General features: G+C 43.8%; 1 protein-coding gene across 1 annotated transcript in view; it reads left to right on the top strand.

The window, feature by feature from the left end:
- Positions 1–24,401, top strand: part of MED12L (mediator complex subunit 12L) — a 507,362-nt gene that overhangs the window by 4,043 nt on the left and 478,918 nt on the right. Inside the window, exons 2-3 of the mRNA XM_075861497.1 lie at positions 2,453–2,621; positions 23,865–23,969. Coding sequence (XP_075717612.1) covers positions 2,523–2,621; positions 23,865–23,969 — 204 coding nt within the window. The 5' untranslated portion in view covers positions 2,453–2,522. The remainder of the gene's footprint in view (positions 1–2,452; positions 2,622–23,864; positions 23,970–24,401) is intronic.

The raw sequence follows: 24,401 nt of genomic DNA on the forward strand, positions 1-24,401 counted from the left end.
CGCATCAGAATCAGTGCCAAAAACGCCTCAAATCTCCCTCTATTGATTTCAATTGGAGGTAGAAGTGTTTTTTTACTCCTAGGTGGTGTTTTCCGCATGGGGAAAAAAAAGAATCATGCCCTCTCTTTCCATTCGTTTGGAGTGTTTTTTGACTACACACAGTTTTTGCATTTGCTGAATAAAAAAAAAAAGCCTAAAACAAAAAGCATCAAAAAATGCTTGAAAAAAGTGACAACGTGTTAAAAATGTTTTGCATTTCAAAATCTGCATAAAAAATTCAGCAGATTTTTTCTGCTTGGCAAAAAACGTAGTGTATGGGTGTATTCAAATGTGCAAAGAATCAGAGATCAAAGGATCAGGTTTTTTTTTTTGCAGTTTTTGAAGCCAAAACCAGGTGTGGATCACAATGAGAGAGAAAGATGATGGACAGATACTAACTACTTCTCCTCTTGGTAGAATATACCCCTTGTTTTGGCACCAAAAACTGCATAAAAAAAATTACTCTAAACTGATCAAAACCTGCACGTGTGAATATACCCTAGCGAACCATCAGAATGGATAGTAAATAATAATGAACTCACATTAAATGCAATAAAACTGTGTTATGAACATAAATATTGAATATATGAGGGATGAAGAGCTGGATGTCTGCACAATCTACATTGCAGATTCATGCAGGGAAATTGTGTTCCTTTGTAGTCATTGGTATAACATTTGTGGCAGTTCAAAGCGTAGATAGTCATTCTATAAGGTCTCATTCATACACATATATTTTCAGATACTTTATACAATACACATCAGTATTTGCCATAGCCCTATATGCCACACATTATAATCAATGGGCCATCCGTATAATGTATGGATGTGTAAGATGTAAGGACCCACAAAATAGCAGAATGCATGAGTTTACAATGCCAAGGAGGGCCGAAGTACAATAACATGTAAGGTAACACAATGACCCTGTTAAACTTGGGGATTTATCTGCCACACTTTACAGATGCACTGGTTCCACCACAGGGATGGACTCTTTGCAGTGACTCTCCACTCTGACTAATAGTGGGGTGGGGGTGCTAAGGCTGAGAATGGCTGTGTATTTTTTATACAGAAGACTTGTAGATCTACAGGCTTCAGTAGTGCAATTTGGGTCCTCCAAGCCCTTAGTAAATCCTGATGAGACAGGGATCTGCCATTAGTGCTTTAGTTTCTTGTAAGAAATCAGGAGATCTCTAGTCATCCGCTGAAACTACCAGGCACAAAGTGTGCTGCGCACAACATATAAGACATTTGTTATTAAAATGTATCTACATACATACGTACAAACGTCCAGTATGTTTTACAAAATGTTATTTGTCAGTTTAGCAATCCTGGATTGGTTTTGCAGGGTGACACATACTTTTGGACATGGAGATTGGGTTTATAGTGAATATACAGTGCTATGAAGGAGTATCCCCCCTCCAGATGACTACTGTTATTTTTTACCGTGAATGGTTTCTAATCTATAAACACAATTATTATAAAAAAGAAACCTAAACTTAACATCTTTGAATTGTCACTGTATTTAAAGTATTTGGGGAACAAATTTATCTAATACCCATGTCACTTATGTGAAAAAGACCACTGCCTCATAGTTACTGGATCAACCAATTGACCAAATTTAATACCAATTATATTCCACTCCTTGAAATTACCAAAACTTCTGCATATTTAAACTAACCATGAGAGTGAAGTAGACACTAAAAAGTTTCTAAAACACTATGTGAAGATCAAATAAAATTATATGTAAAAAAGTTGTTCAAATATTTCAGACTGGAAAGGGTTATGAAGTTGTTTCTAAGGCTCAGGGACTCCACTGGACCACAATGAAAGCCATTATCTTCAGATAGAGAACATGTAACAGTTACAAATCATCCCGGTCTGCCTGCCAAAAGTGACAACTCATCCAGGAAAACATCCCATAAGAACATCTAAAGAATTGCAGGATACAGCTAATGTCATACTTCATGACCCCAGAATAAGAAAGAGACTTGTCAAAGATGTGATTCATAGAGGACGTCATGATGAAATCTGTAAAATTTGGTTTGCTGGCAAATCCCATGAAATCCATATGGGGAACTGTAGCTCTGTAATAGGAAATTCATAATGCAAAGTGTTACAGATTCGCTCATCTCTAACGTCTGTCTGTCTGTCTGTCTGTCTGTCTGTCTGTATGCTAAAAAGTGCAGGGGCCCCTCCAGATTCAAGTCAAGATGCAGTGCTATATGCCCTCCAAAGTGATGTCAAATCCAATTTGGTTGTAGCTATGGTTTCTAAAGATTGTACAACCAGTTGTAACGTTTACGTTCCCACTTGGGTGACAAATAATTCAGCATGACAAATATGCAATAATAGGAACCATATGGAAGGGGGCAAATCATGGCAGGTGATAACTTTTGTCTGTCTTATTTATTTTCAGATTTAGTGGGAAATTGTCCAGCCCACTGGGGGTCTCTTTGTTTCATTCCTGCATGTTATCATGAAAGATCATGGCTGCTTTGGGGATTCTTAGCTATGAACAAAGATCCCTGAAAATACCTCGGCTTGGACCGCCTGATGTTTACCCACAGGACCCTAAGCAGAAAGAGGTAAACTTTTTTGTATACTAATGATATCTTGGGGAATACAGTCATAAATGTGAAAATTTATCAGAAATGGAAACCATGGGGAAAATGTATCAAAGCTGGTGCAAAGTAAAAGTGGAGTAGTTGCTTATGGCAACCAATAAGGTTGCTGCCTTCATTTTTCAAAAGCTCCCTGTAAAATAAGAGGTCAAATCTGATTGATCGCCATTGACAACTACTCCCCTTTTTCTGTGCACAAGTTTTGATACATCTCCCCCAAAGTGGTTAAAAAGAAATAGGCTGGTGTAACGGACACTTCTAACAGCTTCGAAAAGTCTATCAAGTTCTAAATTTAAAAAGAAAATTTCAGTGTAGAATTAGTCATTAACCTCTTAGCGCAGAATGACGTACATGTACATATGTCATCGATGTGATGTAGTTCCCACAGGATGCTGTACATGTACATCGTTGCTGATCTCGTGGGCACAACAGCTATCAGTCACAGCCACTCTTCTGCGCTAACGACTGATTGGAGAAAACGCAGATCCCGGACGTTTAACTCCTGAAGCACCGCAATCAGTTCTTATCATAATGCGGACAAAGGGATGGGACTCCCTTTGTTCTGTCTGCACCAGTAAGGGTCAGACACAGTCACCGGCAAATAAACCACAGTTACATCCATTGAGACACAGGTGACATCTTCTCTGATTGTAGACATTCTCTTTTCTCATCTTCTCCATTCGGCCCAGATCGTCACCACTGCTTCTTGCACCAAGATTCCTCTTGGCAGATCTTGCTGTCCAGACATCTTAGGAATCATCCTTTTTTCTGACAGCTGCTTGGAGTGCCGCCTCTCGTTTTTACATATATGTGAATTAGGCGTCAGGGGCTTCTCCAGTCCCGGGGGTCCCTGGCCAGAGTGCTTCCAATGCTTTGGCCGGTGAGTCAGGCTGAGTGCTAGCTATTGCTCTTCCCAGGGACTCCGAAACCTTGGGTAGCTCCTTGGCGTATACGTTTAACATATTCCTGTGACGAAGGCCATACAGTGGCATCCATCGCACATAGGCTTCCATATTAAAAAAACGTATACTATCCTATTCCATCCTACAAAAAAAGTTTTCTAAACTATAATAGCCCGACAGAGGCCAAAAGGAAATTTTTTGGGGTTCCAGGCATACCTGCTAAACGTAGGGCATAAACGTGATGTGAAATGGGCCTTCCTGCTTCTTATCCTGCTGCTACACCTATTACTGTGCCTGCTGTACTGCCCCTTCATGCAGTTTGGCAGAGATAGTGACATAACTATAGTCACCAAAAAATAATATTGCCATACAGATAGTGACCCAAAAATAATAGTGCCACACACATCAGGCCTCATTTATGAAAATTGTCTAACATGAAAGTGGTCTTGTTTCCAATAGCAACCAGTCCCAGCAAAGCTTTTATTAAAACAGACACATTAAATAAAAGCTGAGTTCTGATTGGTGCTATGGGCAACAAGACCCATGTGTTAGACAGTTCATAAATCTCCTACATAGTTCCCTCCCAAATAATTGTGAACAGATTGATTGCCCCATAGTGCCTAGAAGAGTCCCCCCTACAGAAAGTGCCCACATGGTGTCCCCCAAAATTATTTTGCCAAACTGTGCGTCCCCATAGTGCTAATCAAAGTGTGCCCAACAGTAGTAGTGCCAAGCATAGTGGTCCCATAGAGCCCCCAATATTAATAGTGCCTATATATGGCCTCCCAAAATAATTGTGTCAAAGCAGAGTTCTCCCATAGTGCTCCAACATTAATAGTGCCCTCATGCGTTCCACAAAGTGCCCCTAAATGTAATAGTGCTCTCTATCAGAGTGCCTAACCCTGTGTACCCCAAAAATTACAAACAAAAAAAAAATCACCTAACACTGTTCCCACGTCACACGTAGCTGTGCAGGCTAGAGGCCTGTTCCCGCCTGTAGCCTGAGCAGTTTATATTGACGTGGTCATGCCTTCCAATGCTGGAGACATGCACTGTCATAGTCTAAAGTGAGCTGTGGTCTACGAAGGTGAGCAGACAAAGCCGATGGCTCCCAAGCTCACATCAGTTTTCAACTCCTGAGGATGTGAATAAAATGAAAGTGGCGCTTGCCAGTGACGCCCTGTCTAATCTGGACCTGAGTTGCCAACCCGAGGTCTAAATAATATTTTTTGTTCTGTAGTAGTCACATATCAGTGATGGCACTGTACAACAAACGCTCAGCTGTGCTCTAAAATGTCTAAGAACAGGGCTTGATTTGTAATTGTCATACACCACAAATGACTGGGGATTTGATTATTTTTTTCATCACCTGCTCTCAAACATTACCACCTATATAACTGGACCTTTAATGTAGGCTTAAAATAATGACTTAAAGAGGAAGCCCCCAGGAGCAAACTGAGCCAATAGGAATAAGTGCAATGAGTAAAGGTAAAATAAAACCATAATTCTAAGCTCTTGGGAACATGCAGATTCCACAGGTAATATAATGTTTTGTTCATATCATCACCAGTGCCAAGTCTCGAGTGGGCATTTAAGCATCTGTACTGCAGTTTGTTTGAATCGGCATTCCCTTCTGCATTGTGAATACTGGCCTGACAAGTTTATAATTTCTCTACGGGTATGCTGGAGATAAACATTGGTGTCTGCAATTTTCGCTTTGTAAGAATTAAAAATGACATAGGTATTAACTAGATAGTGGGAGGAATCTTTGAAAGGAATGAATGTTCTGACCTTGTCACCTACAATACAGATTGAACAATGCACAACATTACTTTGAAGTAAAAATTGACTTTTTGGGTACTTTTGTGAGAGCAAGAGATTTTGGGTCATATAGACCACAGAAGATCTGAGATATGACACCACAATACTTTGGCTGGTGCGCAAAAAAATAGTTTTGCTGATGTTTGAATTTCTACAGTTTTGTTTACTGTCCACATGGTGGTGATTGGGCATTCCTTACTTTGCTATGGGGCCCTACAAATTCTAGTTATGGTCCAAAACAAAACATATTGGGGAGGAACTTATTAACTTTGCTACGCCAATTGAAATTTGTAAATGCATCGAAAGTTACAATTTGCACAAAAATTTACGACTTTTCTGAAAATAAATTAGGTGCATCTTACTTCAGCTATCTTTATATTAAGACTGGCATATGAAATGCCAGTCTTCATAAATCTCCACCATTAATTCCCCCATTGATTACGTCATCTCCCTGGTAAATGACCGTCTAATCACACACTAACCTTCCACATAGACTGCATGACTACACTGTGACCTCCTCTGTATTATCACCCAATGGCTCCCTAACCTGCTACATAGACCCTGTGACGACGACAATATGCACCATTGAGATTTCATCATGCAGCGGTATCAGATACTCTAATTTAAATAAGTCTTAGGCTGCTATTTCTTCCACTAAACAGTCCCCTTAACCCCTGTGTGCACTTTGCAGATCATTGTGGCCATCTTTGATGATAGGCAGAGAGGGAACATGTAGCCACATCCATCGCACACCAGCAATTCAGAGGTTGTAGTAGCTCTAGCTAGCTTTTTTCAATTAGGACATCTAATAAATTGCCTGCTTTAAAGAGGTGTGTTGTCACCATGACAGACCCTACGTAAATCACGTACTAGTAATACATACCAACCATTCACCTACTTCATATACTGCATGACTGCACTATACCCACGGTGACATCATCATCCACCTGCACACTCAGGACCAGCCTTAGGTTGGATGGCACCCTGTGCGGGACTTTCTATTGATGCCCTCCACAAACCAAAAATTAACCACATATATAGACCTGTATATACTGGTACATATATACTGTACATACATACAGACATATTTAGGCATATGGGCAAATATCCACACACACACATACACATAGGTTAATATATAGACATACAGACACACATATATATATATATATATATATATATATATATATATATATATATATATATATATATATATATATTTATATATACAGACACACACAGGCACATAAATACACATACAGGAACATATACAAATACATAAAAGGCACATATATAGCACAAAGACACATTCACATACAAACCATACATACGCACACAGGCACATATATATACACAGTACAGATAATGTAGTAGATGTTACCTGCAGTCCTGTGTAACACCACAGATAACACAGTGATAACTCTCTGAGTACATATAATGTGGTAGATGTTACCTGCAGTCCTATGTAACACCACAGATAACACAGTGATAACTCTGTGAGTACAGATAATGATATAGTGTTACCTGCAGTCCTATGTAACACCACAGATAACACAGTGATAACTCTCTGAGTACATATAATGTGGTAGATGTTACCTGCAGTCCTATGTAACACCACAGATAACACAGTGATAACTCTGTGAGTACAGATAATGATATAGTGTTACCTGCAGTCCTATGTAACACCACAGATAACACAGTGATAACTCTCTGAGTACATATAATGTGGTAGATGTTACCTGCAGTCCTATGTAACACCACAGATAACACAGTGATAACTGTGAGTACAGATAATGATATAGTGTTACATGCAGTCCTATGTAACACCACAGATAACACAGTGATAACTCTCTGAGTACATATAATGTGGTAGATGTTACGTGCAGTTAGGACTGTGCAATTTTGTAAAAATTTTCTAAATTTTAGGCGATTTTCGATTTGAACCTCGATTTTCTAATTTTTTTCTGTTTATTTAACAGTAATACCAAGAGATAATTTCATATATTTTCTTTATATAAATAACTTTTTAAGATATATTGCTATAATTATTGTACGTAACTTCACAACTTTTAACCTCTGCAAATACTTTTTTTTTAATCATAAATACAATTGGAAAAATGTATATTTAATTGATTATAACTTCTTTGTTCCCTGGCAGGGAACACGTTAACAGAATCTATAATCAATGATGCACTGCGTGCACTAACATCCCCCTCTAACATGCCCGTCACCACTTCAGCTGGTCTCTGACATTGCAGGTGAGAGCAGTGTAAATTGCAGCAGGGCCAGGTAGATAGCGCTGAGAGGGCACTTTGGGCGAGATTACATTATAGTGTCTGAAGTCTGAGCAGGAGCCTGTGCTGTACCGGCCCCACGATGGGGTGTTAAATAAATGACATTAAGGTCAGATTCACACAACTGCGATTGGGCCGTGAAAAACGGTCCGTGTGTCAGCTGGTTTTCCGACCCGACCAAGGAACATGTGAATGGGACTCCTGGCATCATAGTCATTTAGGCTACAGTCACACAGTGAAAAAAAAAATGGCCATTAAAAACGGATCATTTGTCAGTTTTTCATGTCCATTTTGCATCACAGTCTCTGAATTCTCATCGTTTTCCATGGCCGTTACAAAAAAAAAAAAAAGGATGTATTTCATTTGTCAGGGTTTTTTACCCCAATCCCCTGAAAACACCACAGTGCACATGGAGATAGTGTCGCAATATCCCTGTAGATATTGCCCACATAGTGCCACAGTGCCCACATGGAGTGACATGGTGCCACACTGCCCACATGGAGTGACATAGTGCCACACTGTCCACATGGAGTGACATAGTGCCACACTGCCCACATGGAGTGACATAGTGCCACACTGCCCACATGGAGTGACATTGTGCCACACTGCCCACATGGAGTGACAACGTGCCACACTGACCACATGGAGTGACATGGTGCCACACTGCCCACATGGAGTGATGTAGTGCCACAGTGCCCACATGGAGTGACATAGTGCCACAGTGCCCACATGGAGTGACAGTGCTACAGTGCACACATATAGTGACAGTACCACAGTGCCCACATGTAGTGACAGTACCACAGTGCCCACATGTAGGGACAGTACCACAGTGCCCACATGTTGTGACAGTCCCCACATCAGTGCTACAGAGCCCACATCAGTGCCACAGAGCCCACTTCAGTGCCAGAGTCCACATATAGTGACAGTGCCTATATAGTTCAACAACCCCAATATAGTGCCACAGTGCCCACATGTAGCGACCGTGCCACAGAGCCCACATATAATGACAGTGCCCACATAGTGCCACCCACTAATATAGTGCCAATGTGCCCAAGTAGATGGTGCCACAGCCCCTTGCAGATAGCACCCCACCCTTCCTTGTAGATCGCAGCACCACCCCCTCCCTTGTAGATGGCACCCCCACATGTAAATCACACCACCACCACACCCCTTGTAGATCGCGCCGCTGTAGCTGCCACTAGAAGCTGAATCCCCGGCCAGAGGTTGCCGACGCTTTGGATTCAGCTCCTAGTGAGGTGGTGGTGCGATCTGCAGGGGGAGTGGTGGTGGTGCGATCTGCAACAGGTGTGCTATCAACAGCAGGGCGGTATCTCCAGGGCAGTGTGGCTATATACTAGGTGTCTCTGCTTCCCCACGGAACTGCTGTTTCGTACTGTATCATTTTGCTCAGTACAGAACAGCAGTCCCACGGGAAAGCAGGGACTGAACGGGGGGCAGCTTGTCAGACAGGCACAGATCAGGTAGTGACGAGGCAGGGCGGAGCTTCCTCCTTCAGCACGGCACGACGGCGCCACTAAATAGTCAATTACTCCACAGATAGCACAGTGATAACTCTCAGAGTACATGTAATGTAGTAGTGTTACCTGCAGTCCTATGTAACACCACAGATACAGATAACATACTCTGTTAACTATACCCACACAGGCACATATAAAAAAGATTTTTTCCATGAATTAATTGTCATGAATTGGTTAAAGTTTTATTGATTACCATATATGAATATGTGGTGTTTCCCTTAAGGGGCAGCAGACTATTTCAGGGGCAATAGACTATATAAGGATTTGTAGAGTATATAGGGGCAGCAGCATATATAGGGGCAGCAGAGTATATAAGGGGGCAGCAGAGTATATAAGGGGACAGCAGAGTATATAAGGGGATATCATAGTATATAGGGACAGCAGAGTATATAAGGGGGCAGCAGAGTATATAAGGGGACAGCAGAGTATATAAGGGGATAGCAGAGTATATAGGGACAGCAGAGTATATAAGGGCAGCAAAGTATATAGGGGACAACAGAGTTTATAGGGGACGGCATAGTATATAAGGGGAAAGGGGAAAACAGAGTATATAAGGGGACAGCAGAGTATATAGGGGACAGCAGAGTATATAGGAGACAGCAGAGTATATAGGATGAAGCAAAGTAGATAAGGAGCAGCAGAGTATATAAGGGGCAGCACAGATATATTGTATCTGTTCTACTTTAATATTTAACACACACACACACACACACACACACACGAATATATAAACTCACAAACACAGAGACACACATAGACACTTACCACCTCTCCTTGCTGACAGGATCACAGGTTTCTTGCAGGATGGGCTGTGGGCAGAGCTTCCTCCTCTTCTCTTGCTCCTTGGCTCCTGTTTATTCCGTATGTGTAACGAGGAGCTGAGGACAGAGCAGAGACAGAGCCCAGTGGCGCCCCCTACATGCTGGGAGGGTGCAGCGCCCTGTGCACTCGCACAGGTCGCACACCTCTAACGCCGGACCTGTGACACATCACTATTCACTTACATGCCTGTTACACATACTGAGAAACTACATTGTGTCTCGTATTACATGATCAACTAAACAAACATGTAATGTGCCACAGTCTGTTATATAGTAGGCTCATCACCATCCAATCACATACAAATCTGCTATATAGTGACTCCACTACTTCTCCTTGAAAACATCTCCATTCGCACACTAACGTCCTATCTTATAACTGCTTTATTTGGTTCCAAACCAAAATCTCCTACAAACACTGTATGACTGCTATGCACACTCTGTAACGTCATCTAATTACACAGGAACCTGCCATGTAGACTTTGACTGCATTATGCCCCCTCTGTGACATCAACAATCATACACTGACCTGCTATATAGATTGCATCATTGTACTGTGCACCCTCTGTGATATAACCAATTGCACCCGGACAATGGCTTTACCGTTTTGCAACCTCTATGACACCATCATATATTCATACACTGGCCTTCTACTTGACGTCATGACTGCTTTGTGTTCCCTCTGTGACATCAGCATGTGGTCACATAGTATGTTGTCACATAGACTGTGACTGTCCCAGGCTGCTTCTGTGACATCGCCAATAAATCCCACAGTGATTTGTGACATTGATGTAGTCAGGATGGTGGCACTGTGTTTCTTCTATGACCTCATCATGCAATCACACGGTAACCTGCAATGTAGACAGCGTGGTGCCCCCTGTGACATCACAATCTAATCTCAGTTACCTGTGACAGTGATGTAGGCTGCAATGTATGACTGCACTGTGCCCACTCTGAAAGATCACCATCTGACCACGCACTAACCTGTTATGTAGACTGTGTGACTGGATTTTAATTCCTCAGTAAAAATAACACTCAATTACATAATAACCTGCTACGTAGTCTAAAATACTTTGATATGATCCCTCTCAAATTAATGAAGTTCATTATCACTAGACTCTAGTCTAAAGTACGAAACATACACTAATTCATGTAACATTAATTTATTTTCCATGTAACTTATCAGCTGAGAGGCAGCTCTCAAATTGGTCATTTTAGTTCCATCGTGGTAAAAAAGTTTTTTGTTTTTTTTTCATTTCCTCCCATCTGGATGTTCTGATGCTTCCATCTTTCCAGTTTGAGACTTCCTGCATCAGTGACCACAATGACTAAGTCTATACAAAGGAAGTCCACCATCCAGCAGCACCAGCTTTAAAAGTATAGATGGGTGCACGCCTTGGGAACCTGATCACAGTTCCATATCCAATAAACATCCAATGATAGACAGCACTCCAATGTCACATATATTTCTTATATCTAAAAATGTATTTTGGTGACAATCTGATTTCAAAATAGTTGAAAATGTACTTTATTTTTTCAGAAATTTGTACTTGCCACACATACCATATGAATTATCAACATGATGGAAGCAAAAATAGGAAATATATGTATGTGACTGTGTGTAACAATAATATCAATATTTGACCCGTATGATACACTGAAGAGCAGGATCCAAAGTAGATATGGAACTTGTGTTGGGCTCCGTATAAGGAGATCTGCAAGAAAAATCCAATTTTATTTTGATGTTTTACACTATAAAATATACACAGATTGCTTCAATCCAAAAGTATCCCCCTTTCGGGCAAGTTAGATCCTAGATTACACCATAAGTTACAAAATCTACGTTTAGCCCATGTGGCTTTAAGGTTTGAAGTCTCTCAATCCATTGCAACTCTTTATATTTTAGCAATTTAATGCGATTCCCTCCTCTTCGTGGGACAGGAACATGGTCTATTAAGTATATCCTTATATCTCTTTCGGTATGACCCATCTCTGTGTAATGTTTCAATACAGGGAGGTATAAATCGTATCTTCCTTATAGTGTACCGATGTTGATTAAGAATCACCGTGAACTCTAGAGAGGTCTCACCCACATAAAGGAGATGGACGCAGATACAGTTGAACCCAATGCTGAAGCAAGGAACCGTCAGCTCCTAGCTTCAGCATTAGTTCAGAGCGGAGGAGTAGAGGGAGCTCCTCCGCTCGTCAAGGACTCACCAGGCGCAGCGCTACTTTAAGCGCTGTGCCTGGGAAAGGCCTTGACATCACTGTCTATATATGGACAGTGACATCAGTGGTTTCTCTGATGAGGAAATCCCTGATGGCGACGCTCTGGCAGGGGATTTCGCTCCAAGAGTAGCCCCTGACAGTCACAGCTTGACAATGGCTGCATTGAGCAGCTGAAACGTTGCACTACTTCATTGCACATATGAGAGAATAAATCCATCTATTTGATATTTTCAACTTAGAGTGCTGCCTCTTTCTCTTGTTCTTATCTGCACACTGTGGTATTCCTGGAGGGCGGCACCTGTTTGCCCTGGAGGCTTTGCTGTTCTGCTGGTCTGACAATACTCCTAAACCACTGTCCATATATGGACAGTGACATCAGTGATGTCACTATCCATATATGAACAGTAGCATCTAGGAGCGGAATCCCCAGGCTATGCTCTGGCTGGGTATTCCGCTCCTAGAGGGAGTCCCAATGGTGCTATCTACAGGGGGAGGGAGTAGTGCTATCTATAGGGATGGTGGTGCTATGGTCAAAGATGTGTGGCACTATCTACACGGGCACTGTTGCACTATATAGGGGCACTATCTACATGGGACTCTGGCACTATCTACATGGGTAGTGTGGTCACTATCTACATGTGCACTGTGGCACTATCTACATGGGCACTGGCACTAGGGGCATCTAAGGGGGCATTATACTGCATGGGGACATCTAAGGTGGCATTATACTGTATGGGGGCAGTTATGGCAGTATTATACTGTATTGGGGAAGCTATAGGGGCATTACACTGTATGGGGCAGTTGTGGGGGCATTCTACTATATGGCGACAGCTGTAGGGCATTATACTGTATGGAGAAGCTATGGGGGCATTATGTTGTATGGGGGGCAGCTTTGGGGGCATTAAGCTCTGTGGGGCAGCTATGGGGCATTATACTGTATGGGGCAGCTATGGGGGCATTATACTGTATGTGGGCATTATACTGTATGGGGACATCTATAGGGGCATTGTGCTGTATGTGGGCAGCTATAGGGGCATTATGATTTATAGGAGCAGCTATAGGGGCATTATGCTGTATGGGGGAATTTGATTGGGTATTATACTGCATGGGGGCATCTGTGTGGGCATTATACTGCGTGGGGGCATCTGTGTGGGCATTATACTGTACGCAGGCATCTGTGTGGGCATTATACTGTATGGGTGCATCTATGGGGGCATTATACTGTGTTGCTATGCGCGCCACATCGGTTGTCCCTTTTTGTGATACTTGAAAATTGGGAGGTATGGAGGAATCCCCGTCCAAAGCATTGCCAATGCTCTTCCCGGGGATTCTGCTCCTGGAGAAGCCCCTGACGTCACTATCCATATATATCGACAGTAACGTCAGGGGCTCCAATGGGGCTATGTACAGGCAGGGGGGTGTATTGCTATTTACAGTTGGGTGTGTGTGGCACTATCTACAGGTGGGGTGTGTTTGTGGCAATATCTACAAGGGGGGCTGTTTGGCACTATCTACAGTGGGGCTGGCAGTACCTACAAGGGGACGTGTCTGGTATCACCCACAAGGGGGGTGTGTTGCACTATATCTCCTAGGGGGGAAAAGTGTGGCAGTATCTAGAAGCGGGGGGGGGGGGGGGGTGTGGCATTATTTACAGGGGGCTGTGTGTGGCACTAATGATGTAGCCGTCTTTACCTTGACTGTTAAAGGGAATGTGTCGCTAGAAAAATATATATATATTTTTTTTAGTTAAACTGTTAGTATATAAATGTGTAATCATTGTTCTAATTTTTTGAATTTTTTCACAAGTCAGGAAATATTATAAATTAGATTCTAAATTATAAAATTTCCATGTGCTGGTCACTAGAGGGAGCAATTCCCAAAATTGCAGCATTGGCATGTGGTAAAGCAACCTCATTGCTTTATGCTGCAAAATTGGAGAAGACACACTCGCTCTAGTGTCCTCAAACAATCCCCCCTCCTTTATCCTGGCTAGTGCCAGGAGACAGGAGGGGGTTGAATGTTCAAACCTCCTACACTGTGTGCCGCCATTTTTTGAGCGAATGCAGTGTAGGAGGATTAGATACAGTGGTAATCACACAGTATAACATGAACATACACACACACAAACATAACTTACCTGCTCCTGCTGTCACTGCCGCTGCCTCCGCTCCCTCCGCTCCTAGTCCTTGCTTCTGAACATATGGACGGAAGCCGCGACCGGAAGTAGTCATCTTACTGTCCGGCCGTGGCTTCCGGTCCACATGAAAATGGCGCCGGATGTCGCTCTGCCGAAGACCTTCCTTTTGGACTGTGTGGGAGCGGCGCATGCGCCGTTCCCACACAGACGGCGTACGCTATAGTGAATGGAACGTCTCCCGTTCACATTCTCTATGGGGATGTATGTGCTGTATTCCATCTCTGTATGTGTCATTAATCGACACATACAGAGATGAAAAAAAAATGGCAGCCCCCATAGAGAAGTAAAAGAAAGAAAAAAGAAAAAAGTACAACACAAAAACACAAATAAATAAAAATGATTTTAATGACATACTAAAAGCAATAACATATAAAAAAAATTTTTTTTCGTGACACCTTCCCTTTAACGCATTAAATACACAGTGGCAAGATCCTTTATCTTGAGTTTTTCAATGACTTTTCAATGGCTTTTTTCGTATGATATCACGCTGCAGCAAGTTATCACAGTCAAGATAAAGATGGCTATATCCGTATCTACAAGAGGAGGCTGTTCATTATGTCACCATATAGTCTCATTAGCCTCAGTTATACAATCTGTTTTAGTCAGGCACTGACCTCTTTATTTATTTTATTTTAATTTATTTTATTGTTATGTTAACTCCCTTATATAACTATATCGCTTGTAAAATGTACAAATGGTTTTCTGCTTGAGTTACATAAAAAAAAATGTGAAAAAAAATTACATCTCATTGATTGGTGGAGAAACATGGCGAGGGGGGAGGAAATGTCAGCAAAGAGGTTTTAGGGGGGAGGGGGGCAAACTAAATCTTTGCCCGGGTGCTGGAGAACCTAGCTATGCCTATGCCGGACATCCTGGTTTTACATGTCGGGGGAAATTATTTGGACCCTATTTGAGTACTGGTGAGGGATGTGATGCACAGCCTGCTTTGTTTATTGGCTTTACATCCCGATTTACTGATGATCTGGTCGGAGATGGTCCTTAAAAAGCGTTGGCGTCTGGCTCACTCTGCTAAAAGGGTTAATAAGGCCCGTATTATGACCAACCGCGCCATTTCTGGCTTTGTTGCTAGGCACGGCGGTATCGCCAACAGGCACTGGGACTTGGAGTTGGGGAATTTTTGGAGAGAGGATGGCGTCCAACTGAATGATGTGGGTGTTGTTATGTGGAGTTTGGCTGTTATGGAAGGAGTTGAAAGGGCAGTGGTCTGGAGGAACTCACAGGCTTGAGGGGGTCAAGGCCTGTTTCGCTATGGTGGGGGTAGTCCTTGAAGTAGGTCATAAAAAGAGGTTGGGGGGATGCATCACGGGATGCACCCCCCGAAATAGTTGGAAGGCGGCTTCTTAGGGTGTTTTCCTTTTGAAGGCTTGGTTATATATTGGAGATCATCTGCAGAGGTGCCTCCGTGCTTGGTTATGGCTGGGGGTAAGAAATTGGTGTGGGCAGATGACCAAAATTACATCTGGGTGGCTTCAAGGACTTGCCCCTGTCATTCTGTTTAAGTAAAATGATAGAGTCGTGGTTTTATATATTTATGATTAGAATTCCATTGAGGGAATTCCAGGTTATTATTAAAAATTAATAATTCTTGGTTACTGTACTTAATATACGGCTGCTGCGGCCATTAAAATCCAACTCTGTTTCTGGTGCCTGCTTTATCCAATGATAGGGTTCACATAAGGGGATATAACATTACACGACTCTACTTACTTGAGTCAGAGAACAGTAGGGGGATCTCTACGACAGTGTCATTCAATTTTCACAGTACAGTTTTCACAGTAGACTTTAAATGGGCAGTGCATCAGTATGATAATGACATTATATAGTAGTTTCTCTAGACAGAGGTATTGTATATATAAGTGACTCCACTGACAAGTGGAGTTTTTCGGTTTTTTGGCAGGGGTTTTGGCAGTTTTTTATCATTAGCGTGTTTTTTTTTCCAAAATGCAGCATGCTGAAGGTGTGTTATTTTTTTTTACCTCTATGGATTTTAAATAGGCTTTTCAAACGTCACTAAGAAAAAAAAAAAAAATGCTTCACACTTTTTCAAAATTGTAGGCCTTTTTGTGACCATTTTTTGTACAAGTGTTTTAAACGCAAACATAAACCCTGTCTGAGCTCACCCAAATAGCATAATCACACGCTGCGGAATGGGACAGCAGACAGTAGCACCATTAATGCACTATGGTGAAGCCACAGCAAAACCAATCGTAAATACATACTTTTTTGTAACAGCCACTGTGGTTTTTGAAAACCTATTACGACTTTTCATCTTGTTTTACCGAGCTGCAACCAGGGCCGGCCCCAGGATAAATGGCGCCCTGTGCGAAATGCTCTTTCGGCGCCCCACCCCATCATTAAAAAAAAATGCCCCATAAAAAATTTATAATGCCCCTTTAGTGCCCCCATACAGTATAATAATATTTAATATTATAATATATTACAACCCCTTCAAGGACACAGTAAGGGCATGACCACACATGGCGGAATTCCTCCGCAACTGTCCGCATCAATGCCGCACCTAATCCGGGTTGCGGATTACGGCTGCGGATCTGCACAAAATGTGCAGAAAATTGATGCGGACTAGCTGCTGCGGACTGCGGGAAAAGTGCTTCCCTTCTCCCTATCAGTGCAGGATAGAGAGAAGGGCCAGCACTTTCCCTAGTGATCGTAAAAGAAATTCATACTTACCGCCCGTTGTCTTTATGACGCGTCCCTCCTTCGGCATCCAGCCCGACCTCCCTGGATGACGCGGCAGTCCATGTGACCGCTGCAGCCTGTGCTTGGCCTGTGATTGGCTGCAGCCGTCACTTACACTGAAACGTCATCCTGGGAGGCCGGACTGGAGACAGAAACAGGGAGTTCTCGGTAAGTACGAACTTCATTTTTTTTTACAGATACATGTATATTGGGATCGGTAGTCACTGTCCCGGGTGCAGAAACAGTTACTGCCGATCGCTTAACTCTTTCAGCACCCTGGACAGTGACTATTTACTGACGTCTCCTAGCAACGCTCCCGTCATTACGGGAGCCCCATTGACTTCCTCAGTCTGGCTGTAGACCTAGAAATACATAGGTCCAGCCAGAATGAAGAAATGTCAAGTTAAAAAAGCAAGACGCATCCGCAGCACACATAACATGTGCATGACAGCTGCGGACTTCATTGCGGAACTTTGAATCTCCATTGAAGTCAATGGAGAAATTCCGCCATGAGTCCGCCACTGCTCCGCAACAGACAGAGCATGCTGCGGACACCAAATTCCGCTCCGCAGCCTATGCTCCGCAGCGGAATTGTACGCATCGTGTAAACGAACACTGCTAAATTAAAGTGAAAGTCAATGGAGAAACGGCTCCGCTGCGGAATAACGCTGCGGAGTGTCCGCAGCGGAATTTAAGTGAAATTCCGCCATGTGTGAACCCGCCCTAATTGTGCCCACAGTATTATGCCATCTGTAGTACCCCTACACAGTATAATATCCGCTTAGTGGCCCCCACACAGTATAGTGCCCCCCTGGAGATTTTGCCATATAGCCTCCCTGTAGACAGTGCCATAATCCCGCACCTCCTTTTTGTAGATCGTGCCATACAGCCCCCCACCTCCCCCTTGTAGACAGTGCCATACAGTCCCCCACCTCCCCCACCTCCCCCTTGTAGATCGTGCCATACATTCCCCGCACCTCCCCCTTGTAGACAGTGCCCCCAAACAAAAATTGTACTCACCTAGGCCCCGTTCCCATGACGAACTGAGCTGCTCCATGACGGGACCCTGTAGCCTAGTACAGAGTTTCCCAACCTTTTCGGACTCGAGGCAGCACTGGAAAAACAAAATTTCCTCAGGGCCCCCCTACCAAAACTTGTTTTGAGAAAGACAGAAAACGGCTAAGAACAAGCACTCCACTCGTAGGGCATGTTCACACACGTTTTTTGTAAGGCAAAAAAAATCTGGCTCAAAATTCCTTCAGCAACTGACAGCGTTGTGTGACCTTTTTTGTGTGTTTTTTCTTAAGCTATTGAAGCGAATGCAAAAGACGCAGGGAAAAAAGCTCCAAACGGGCGCCGCAGGTATTTTCTACCTCCTATTAATTTCAATTGGAGGTCAGAGGTGGAAACCACTTGAAGACCATCAGCCCCCCACTCACAGTAAAATGACCATCAACACCCCACTCACAGTAAAATGACCATCAGCCCCCCACTCACAGCAAAATTACCATCAGCCCACCACTCACAGTAAAATGACCATCAGCCCCCCACTCACAGATTCCCCCTGTAGGTAGCGCCACACAGCCCCTTGTAGGTAGCGCCACACAGCCCCTTGTGGGTAGCACCACACAGCCCCTTGTAGGTAGCGCCAGACAGCCCCCTTGTAGGTAGCGCCACACAGCCCCTTGTGGGTAGTGCCACACAGCCCCCTTGTGGGTAGCACCACACAGCCCCCTTGTGAGTAGCGCCATACAGCCCCCTTGTAGGAAGCCGCCAGACAGCCCCCTTGTAGGTAGCGCCACACAGCCCCCTTGTAGGTAGCGCCACACAGCCCCCTTGTAGGTAGCGCCACACAGCCCCCTTGTAGGTAGCGCCACACAGCCCCCTTGTAGGTAGCGCCACACAGCCCCTTTGTAGATCGCGCCACACAGCCCCCTTGTAGATAGCGCCACACAGCCCTCTTGTAGATAGCGCCACAGAGCCCCCTGTAGGGAGTGCCACACAGCCCCCTGTAGGGAGTGCCACACAGCCCCCTGTAGGGAGTGCCACACAGCACCCTGTAGGGAATGTCGAACAGCACCCTGTTGGGAGTGCCGAACAGCACCCTGTAGGGAGTGCCGCACAGCCCCCTGGTAGGAAGTGTCGCATAGACCCCTGGTAGGGAGTGCCACACAGCCCACAGCCCCCTGGTAGGGAGTGCCACACAGCCCCCTGGTTGGTAGTGCCACACAGCCCCCTGGTTGGTAGTGCCACACAGCCCCCTGGTTGGTAGTGCCACACAGCCCCCTGGTTGGTAGTGCCACACAGCCCCCTGGTTGGTAGTGCCACACAGCCCCCTGGTTGGTAGTGCCACACAGCCCCCTGGTTGGTAGTGCCCCACAGCCCCCTGGTTGGTAGTGCCCCAAAGCCCCCTGGTTAGTAGTGCCACAGCCCACAGCCCCCTGGTTGGTAGAGCCACACAGCCCACTGGTAGGTAGTGCCACACAGCCCCCTGGTTGGTAGTGCCACAGCCCACAGCCCCCTGGTTGGTAGTGCCACACAGCCCACAGCCCCCTGGTAGGTAGTGCCACACTGCCCACGGCCCCCTTGTAGGTAGTGCAAGGACTACGAAATGACCCTGATAGCTGGCGGGCAATAGACATTCAAAAAAGGACAACTGTGCAGGAGCACACAAAATACCCAGCTTTCCCAGCTATCAAATAAATGTGTGGAAATAAACTAAGCTATAACTTTTATTTAGTCTGAGTAAAGGATTAATCCTTTTAGCTAGATTAAATAAAAGTTATATCTTAGTTTATTTCCACACTTTTTTTTGATACCCGGGAAAACTGGGTATTTTGTGTGCTCCTGCACAGTTGTCCTATGTATGTAGTTCCACACAGCCCACAGCCCCCTGTAGATAGCAACCCCCCCCTTCCAGTAACGATAGCGCCACTGTAGCTCCCTGAAGGAGCGGAATTCCCGTGTGGCCGGGGATTCCGCTCCTGTAGCGCTGCTTGATGCCTCTGTCCATATATTCCTGAGGCGGAATCCCCTTCCACAGCGTTGCAGACGCTATCACAGTCGATTCCACTCCAGGAGAAGCTCCTGTCGTCTGTGTCCATGACATCATTGGCTTCTCCTGGACTGGAATCCCCGGTCATAGAGTCTGCAATGCTGTGACCGGGGATTCGCTTCAGGAGTTTCCCCTGATGTCACTGTCCATATATGGACAGAAACATCAAGCAGCGCTCCAGGAGCGGAATCCCTGGCCACACTGGGATTCCGCTCCTTCAGGGAGCTACAGTGGCGCTAGTAGATACCTCCCTGCTCTGCTATAGTATCCCCCTGTAGATAGCGCAACTGTAGCTCCCGCTCCTGGACCGCTGCTTGATGCCTCTGTCCATATATGGAAAGTGACATCAGGGAAAAATCCCGGGTACAGTGTTGCAGACGCTATGACCGTCGATTCCACTCCAGGAGAAGCTCCTGTCGTCTGTGGCCATTACGTCATTGGCTTCTCCTGGAGTGGAATCCCCGGTCATAGAGTCTGCAAGGTTGTGACCGGGGATTTCGCTTCAGGAGTTTCCCCTGATGTCACTGTCCATATATGGACCGAGACATCAAGCAGCGCTCCAGGAGCGGAATCCCCTGCCACACGGGGATTCCGCTCCTTCAGGGAGTTACAGTGGCGCTAGTAGATAGCAGAGCAGGGAGATACCTCCCTGCTTTGCTATAGTGCCGTCACTACCGCTATAGCGGCTGCTAGCGGCACCATCGCCCTCATGCCCGGTGTCACCGCTAGCAGCCTCTATGGCTACTACAGCGGTAGCGACGGCCATTAAGTGAAGAAGCGCCCGGGTGGAAAGGCGACTGCAGTTTGTGTGTGTATCCCCGCTGGTAGTTGCAACGGCGAGGGGATACACACACCCGTTGGCGCCCCTCTTGCCGTGTGGCGGCTGGCGCCCTCTGCGTCCACACTGGTTGAACATAGCTAATACCGCGGCTCTGTGCCCCACTATTTCTGCAGCATGTAAATACATTCTAAGATCCACACAGATCAGTCTACTATGAGTTAATTAGTCAAACGAGGTTATAGTGTGATCTATGTGCTATGATCTCTGTATTAGGAAGTTTTGGCACTACAGCTGTTCCGTTTATTATACAGTACCAGGCTTTTTCCAAAGGAAAAGTACAGCAAGCATTCTGGTCCTAAAGTTTTACTGCTATGTAGACTTGACCCCAAGCAATGGCAAGAAATATTTCAGATGTACCCACACCAGTCAAAAAGGGCTGAATTTATGACTATTTGTCTTAAATTGTCTGATTCTGTTAAACTCCTTTCTTTTACAGCAAATTAACGTTAATGTAAGCGGATCTCACCTAATATATTCACTTGTTTGAACTTAAAAGCAAATTTGCCTTCAGTAGACTGACAGTTTTCAGAAGACTGGAGGTGTTAGTTATTTAGAGTATATTTATTGCAGAAATTAAGCCTTCGATAATATCATACAAAATAGAAAATGATAGCATTTACCTTCAAGGTTTAGAGAGGATCTGTGCTAGAGTGTCCTTTTGACTTTCGTTGGGGTGGTATGCGCCAGCAAATCTTTTTTTTATTTTACTGTATGGGAAAAAGCAGCCATCTGTGTTTCCTATACTGTGGGCCACTGCAAAAGAATAAATAAATCTATACCCTTCAGTATATATATATATATATATATATATATATATATATATATATATATATATTTTTTTTTTTAATGTTTTATTTATTTATTTTTAAAGTATTCCACTATATGGCTAAACTGTATCATATGTCGAAGGTATACATGGGGGAATAGTCCCAACATATTCCTCCGACGTATAGATGTGTATAGAGCCTCATTGGTGGCTATGGGTAAATTTAGGAGCATTTCACATTATCACTATAGTAGTGTATGCTATTTTGGCAGTACCAAAGGATTTAACTGATTAACTTATTTATATTATGTTTTTTTTTATATATATAATCTAAACATATTTTACGTTGTGCACAATATTATTTCTATGTCTTAGATGTACACATAAATACACACTTTCATATAAAGCAAATTGCCTACAGCAAATTATGAATCCGTTCCAGGGAGACACAGAAACCTTGCTCACAAGCACAGGCCATGCCCTCAAATCATTCCCCCATCAAGTTCCATCAGTGCGGCTTCCTTAAAGTGTTATTCCCAAGTGAAGGCTTATTTTTTTTTCATGAATATTAAACAAACTGCAAAGTTTAATGATATAAATATTTTTTTTCTAGTTCATTTTTTAACTAACTTTTTCCTAAGCCTTCCAACGCAGCTACTGCTTGTTATATTTTCTAAATGTGGGCGCAAGATGTCAATCAAGCCACTCTGCTTTCTTAGTGTGCGCGCGATGCTACTAGCTACTGTAGTACTAGCAGCATCAGAAGTAAAGGTGGCGGAACGATCGTCTCAACCAGGCATGGTAAGCGTGGTTGAGACAATCCCCCTGTCTTCCCAGCAATCTTTATTTGTTCTCACCTTAGGTTTAGTGCATGCCCTAGAGCCGACCGCTAATCTCCATATAGCTGAGAGGTGGTTGGACAAGAAGCTAACGCGCATGCGCGGACAGGCGTGTTCACGATGATAAGGCTGTCCTCTCCAAAGGAAAGGAAATCCATTGCGCAAGTGCGGCCAACGCTAAAGGAAATCAGCGGTTGCTGGATCTCTAGGCAACGAGCAATTAACAAAGAGGTGTTGTCAGTAAGATGGAGCCAGGATATCTCGCAAAGTACAGCGTTTAAAAAAAAAAAAAGGTATTTACAAAAATGCCTAATTTTAAATTGTTACGCTTTATAGGTATATTCATCAAGATGGGAATACCTCTTTAAACAGTGCCAGCAGAGTACCCACAATAAACAGTGCCAGAACAGTACCCACAATAAACAGTGCCAGAACAGTACCCACATTAAACAGTGGCAGCAGAGTACCCACAATAAACAGTGCCAGCAGAGTGCTCCAACAAACAATAGTGCCAGCAGAGTGCTCCCTTATAAACAGTGGCAGCATAGTTCTTCATAAACATAAGGGCTGATTCAGACGAACGTGGCGTTTTTGCACACGCAAAACACGCAGCGTTTTGCCTGCGCAAATGCCACTTGACAGCTCCGTGAGGCAGCATCATATGATGCGCGGCTGCGTGCTTTTTGCGCAGCCGCCATCATTATGACACGCCATTTGGATGTTTGTAAACAGAAAAGCACGTGGTACTTTTCTAGCAGAACCGATAAAAACAAGGGGACATATACAAAAACACCGAAAAAGGCCATACTTACAAATGGACACAGCCAGGTCAGAAACACTGGTGAAAGGGCGAGCAGGTGCTTTAAATAATAATAGCCACTCCCACTAGTCTTGAGGGGAGTGGTGTGTGGTGCATGGGATGTGTAGTAAGAACTAATAAATGAATAGTGTGTGTGCAAGTGTAATACTATAAGTGAAATATAGGGGGCAGTAATGAGTGAAGTGCCTCAATAGAAATAAATGGGTAATGGGGTGCAAGTGAGTGAAACATGGATGTGGTGCTTTTCTGTTTACATTCATCCTTTTGACAGCTCTCTCTCTCATTTTCTGCCTTTGGATTTACCTTAGTATTAGGTGGTGTGTGTGTATTAATAGTAACAGACTGCATTTTTTTTTTTACTTATTGCAGGATGAACTAACTGCAGTAAATGTTAAACAAGGATTCAGTAATCAACCAGCCTTTTCTGGAGATGAGTATGGATCGGCCAGGAACATTGTCATTAATCCATCTAAGGTAATAGACTTTAATGCCTTTATTCCTTGTATACCTTTATATGGACATATAGTTGTATAGCTAATGTTGGCCTGAGGGATGTGCAGCAGTGCACATTATGCCTGTCCGCACAAGGGGGCGCCACCACCCCTAGGGACCATGTGTAGAACATTGCATATAGGGGGGAATGTATTAAGACTGGCGTTTCAAATTCCAGTCTTAAACAAATTTATGGCAAAAAAAAATGCACCAAATATATTAAGAGCGCACACCTCTTAATATAGTTGGCACATTTTTGTCTGCCTGTGTGACAAAGATGCTCATCTACGCATGCTATGAGTAGGAGTAGATTTGCACCAGTTTCTGACAAAAATTATTATAAATCTATCTTTCTGGCGGAGGCCCCATCCACTCCTAACCCCAGCTGTCTTTTCTCACCAGTTCTGAAAAGTG

Source organism: Rhinoderma darwinii, chromosome 4, assembly GCF_050947455.1.
Source record: "Rhinoderma darwinii isolate aRhiDar2 chromosome 4, aRhiDar2.hap1, whole genome shotgun sequence".
NCBI classification, from domain to species: Eukaryota; Metazoa; Chordata; class Amphibia; order Anura; family Rhinodermatidae; genus Rhinoderma; species Rhinoderma darwinii.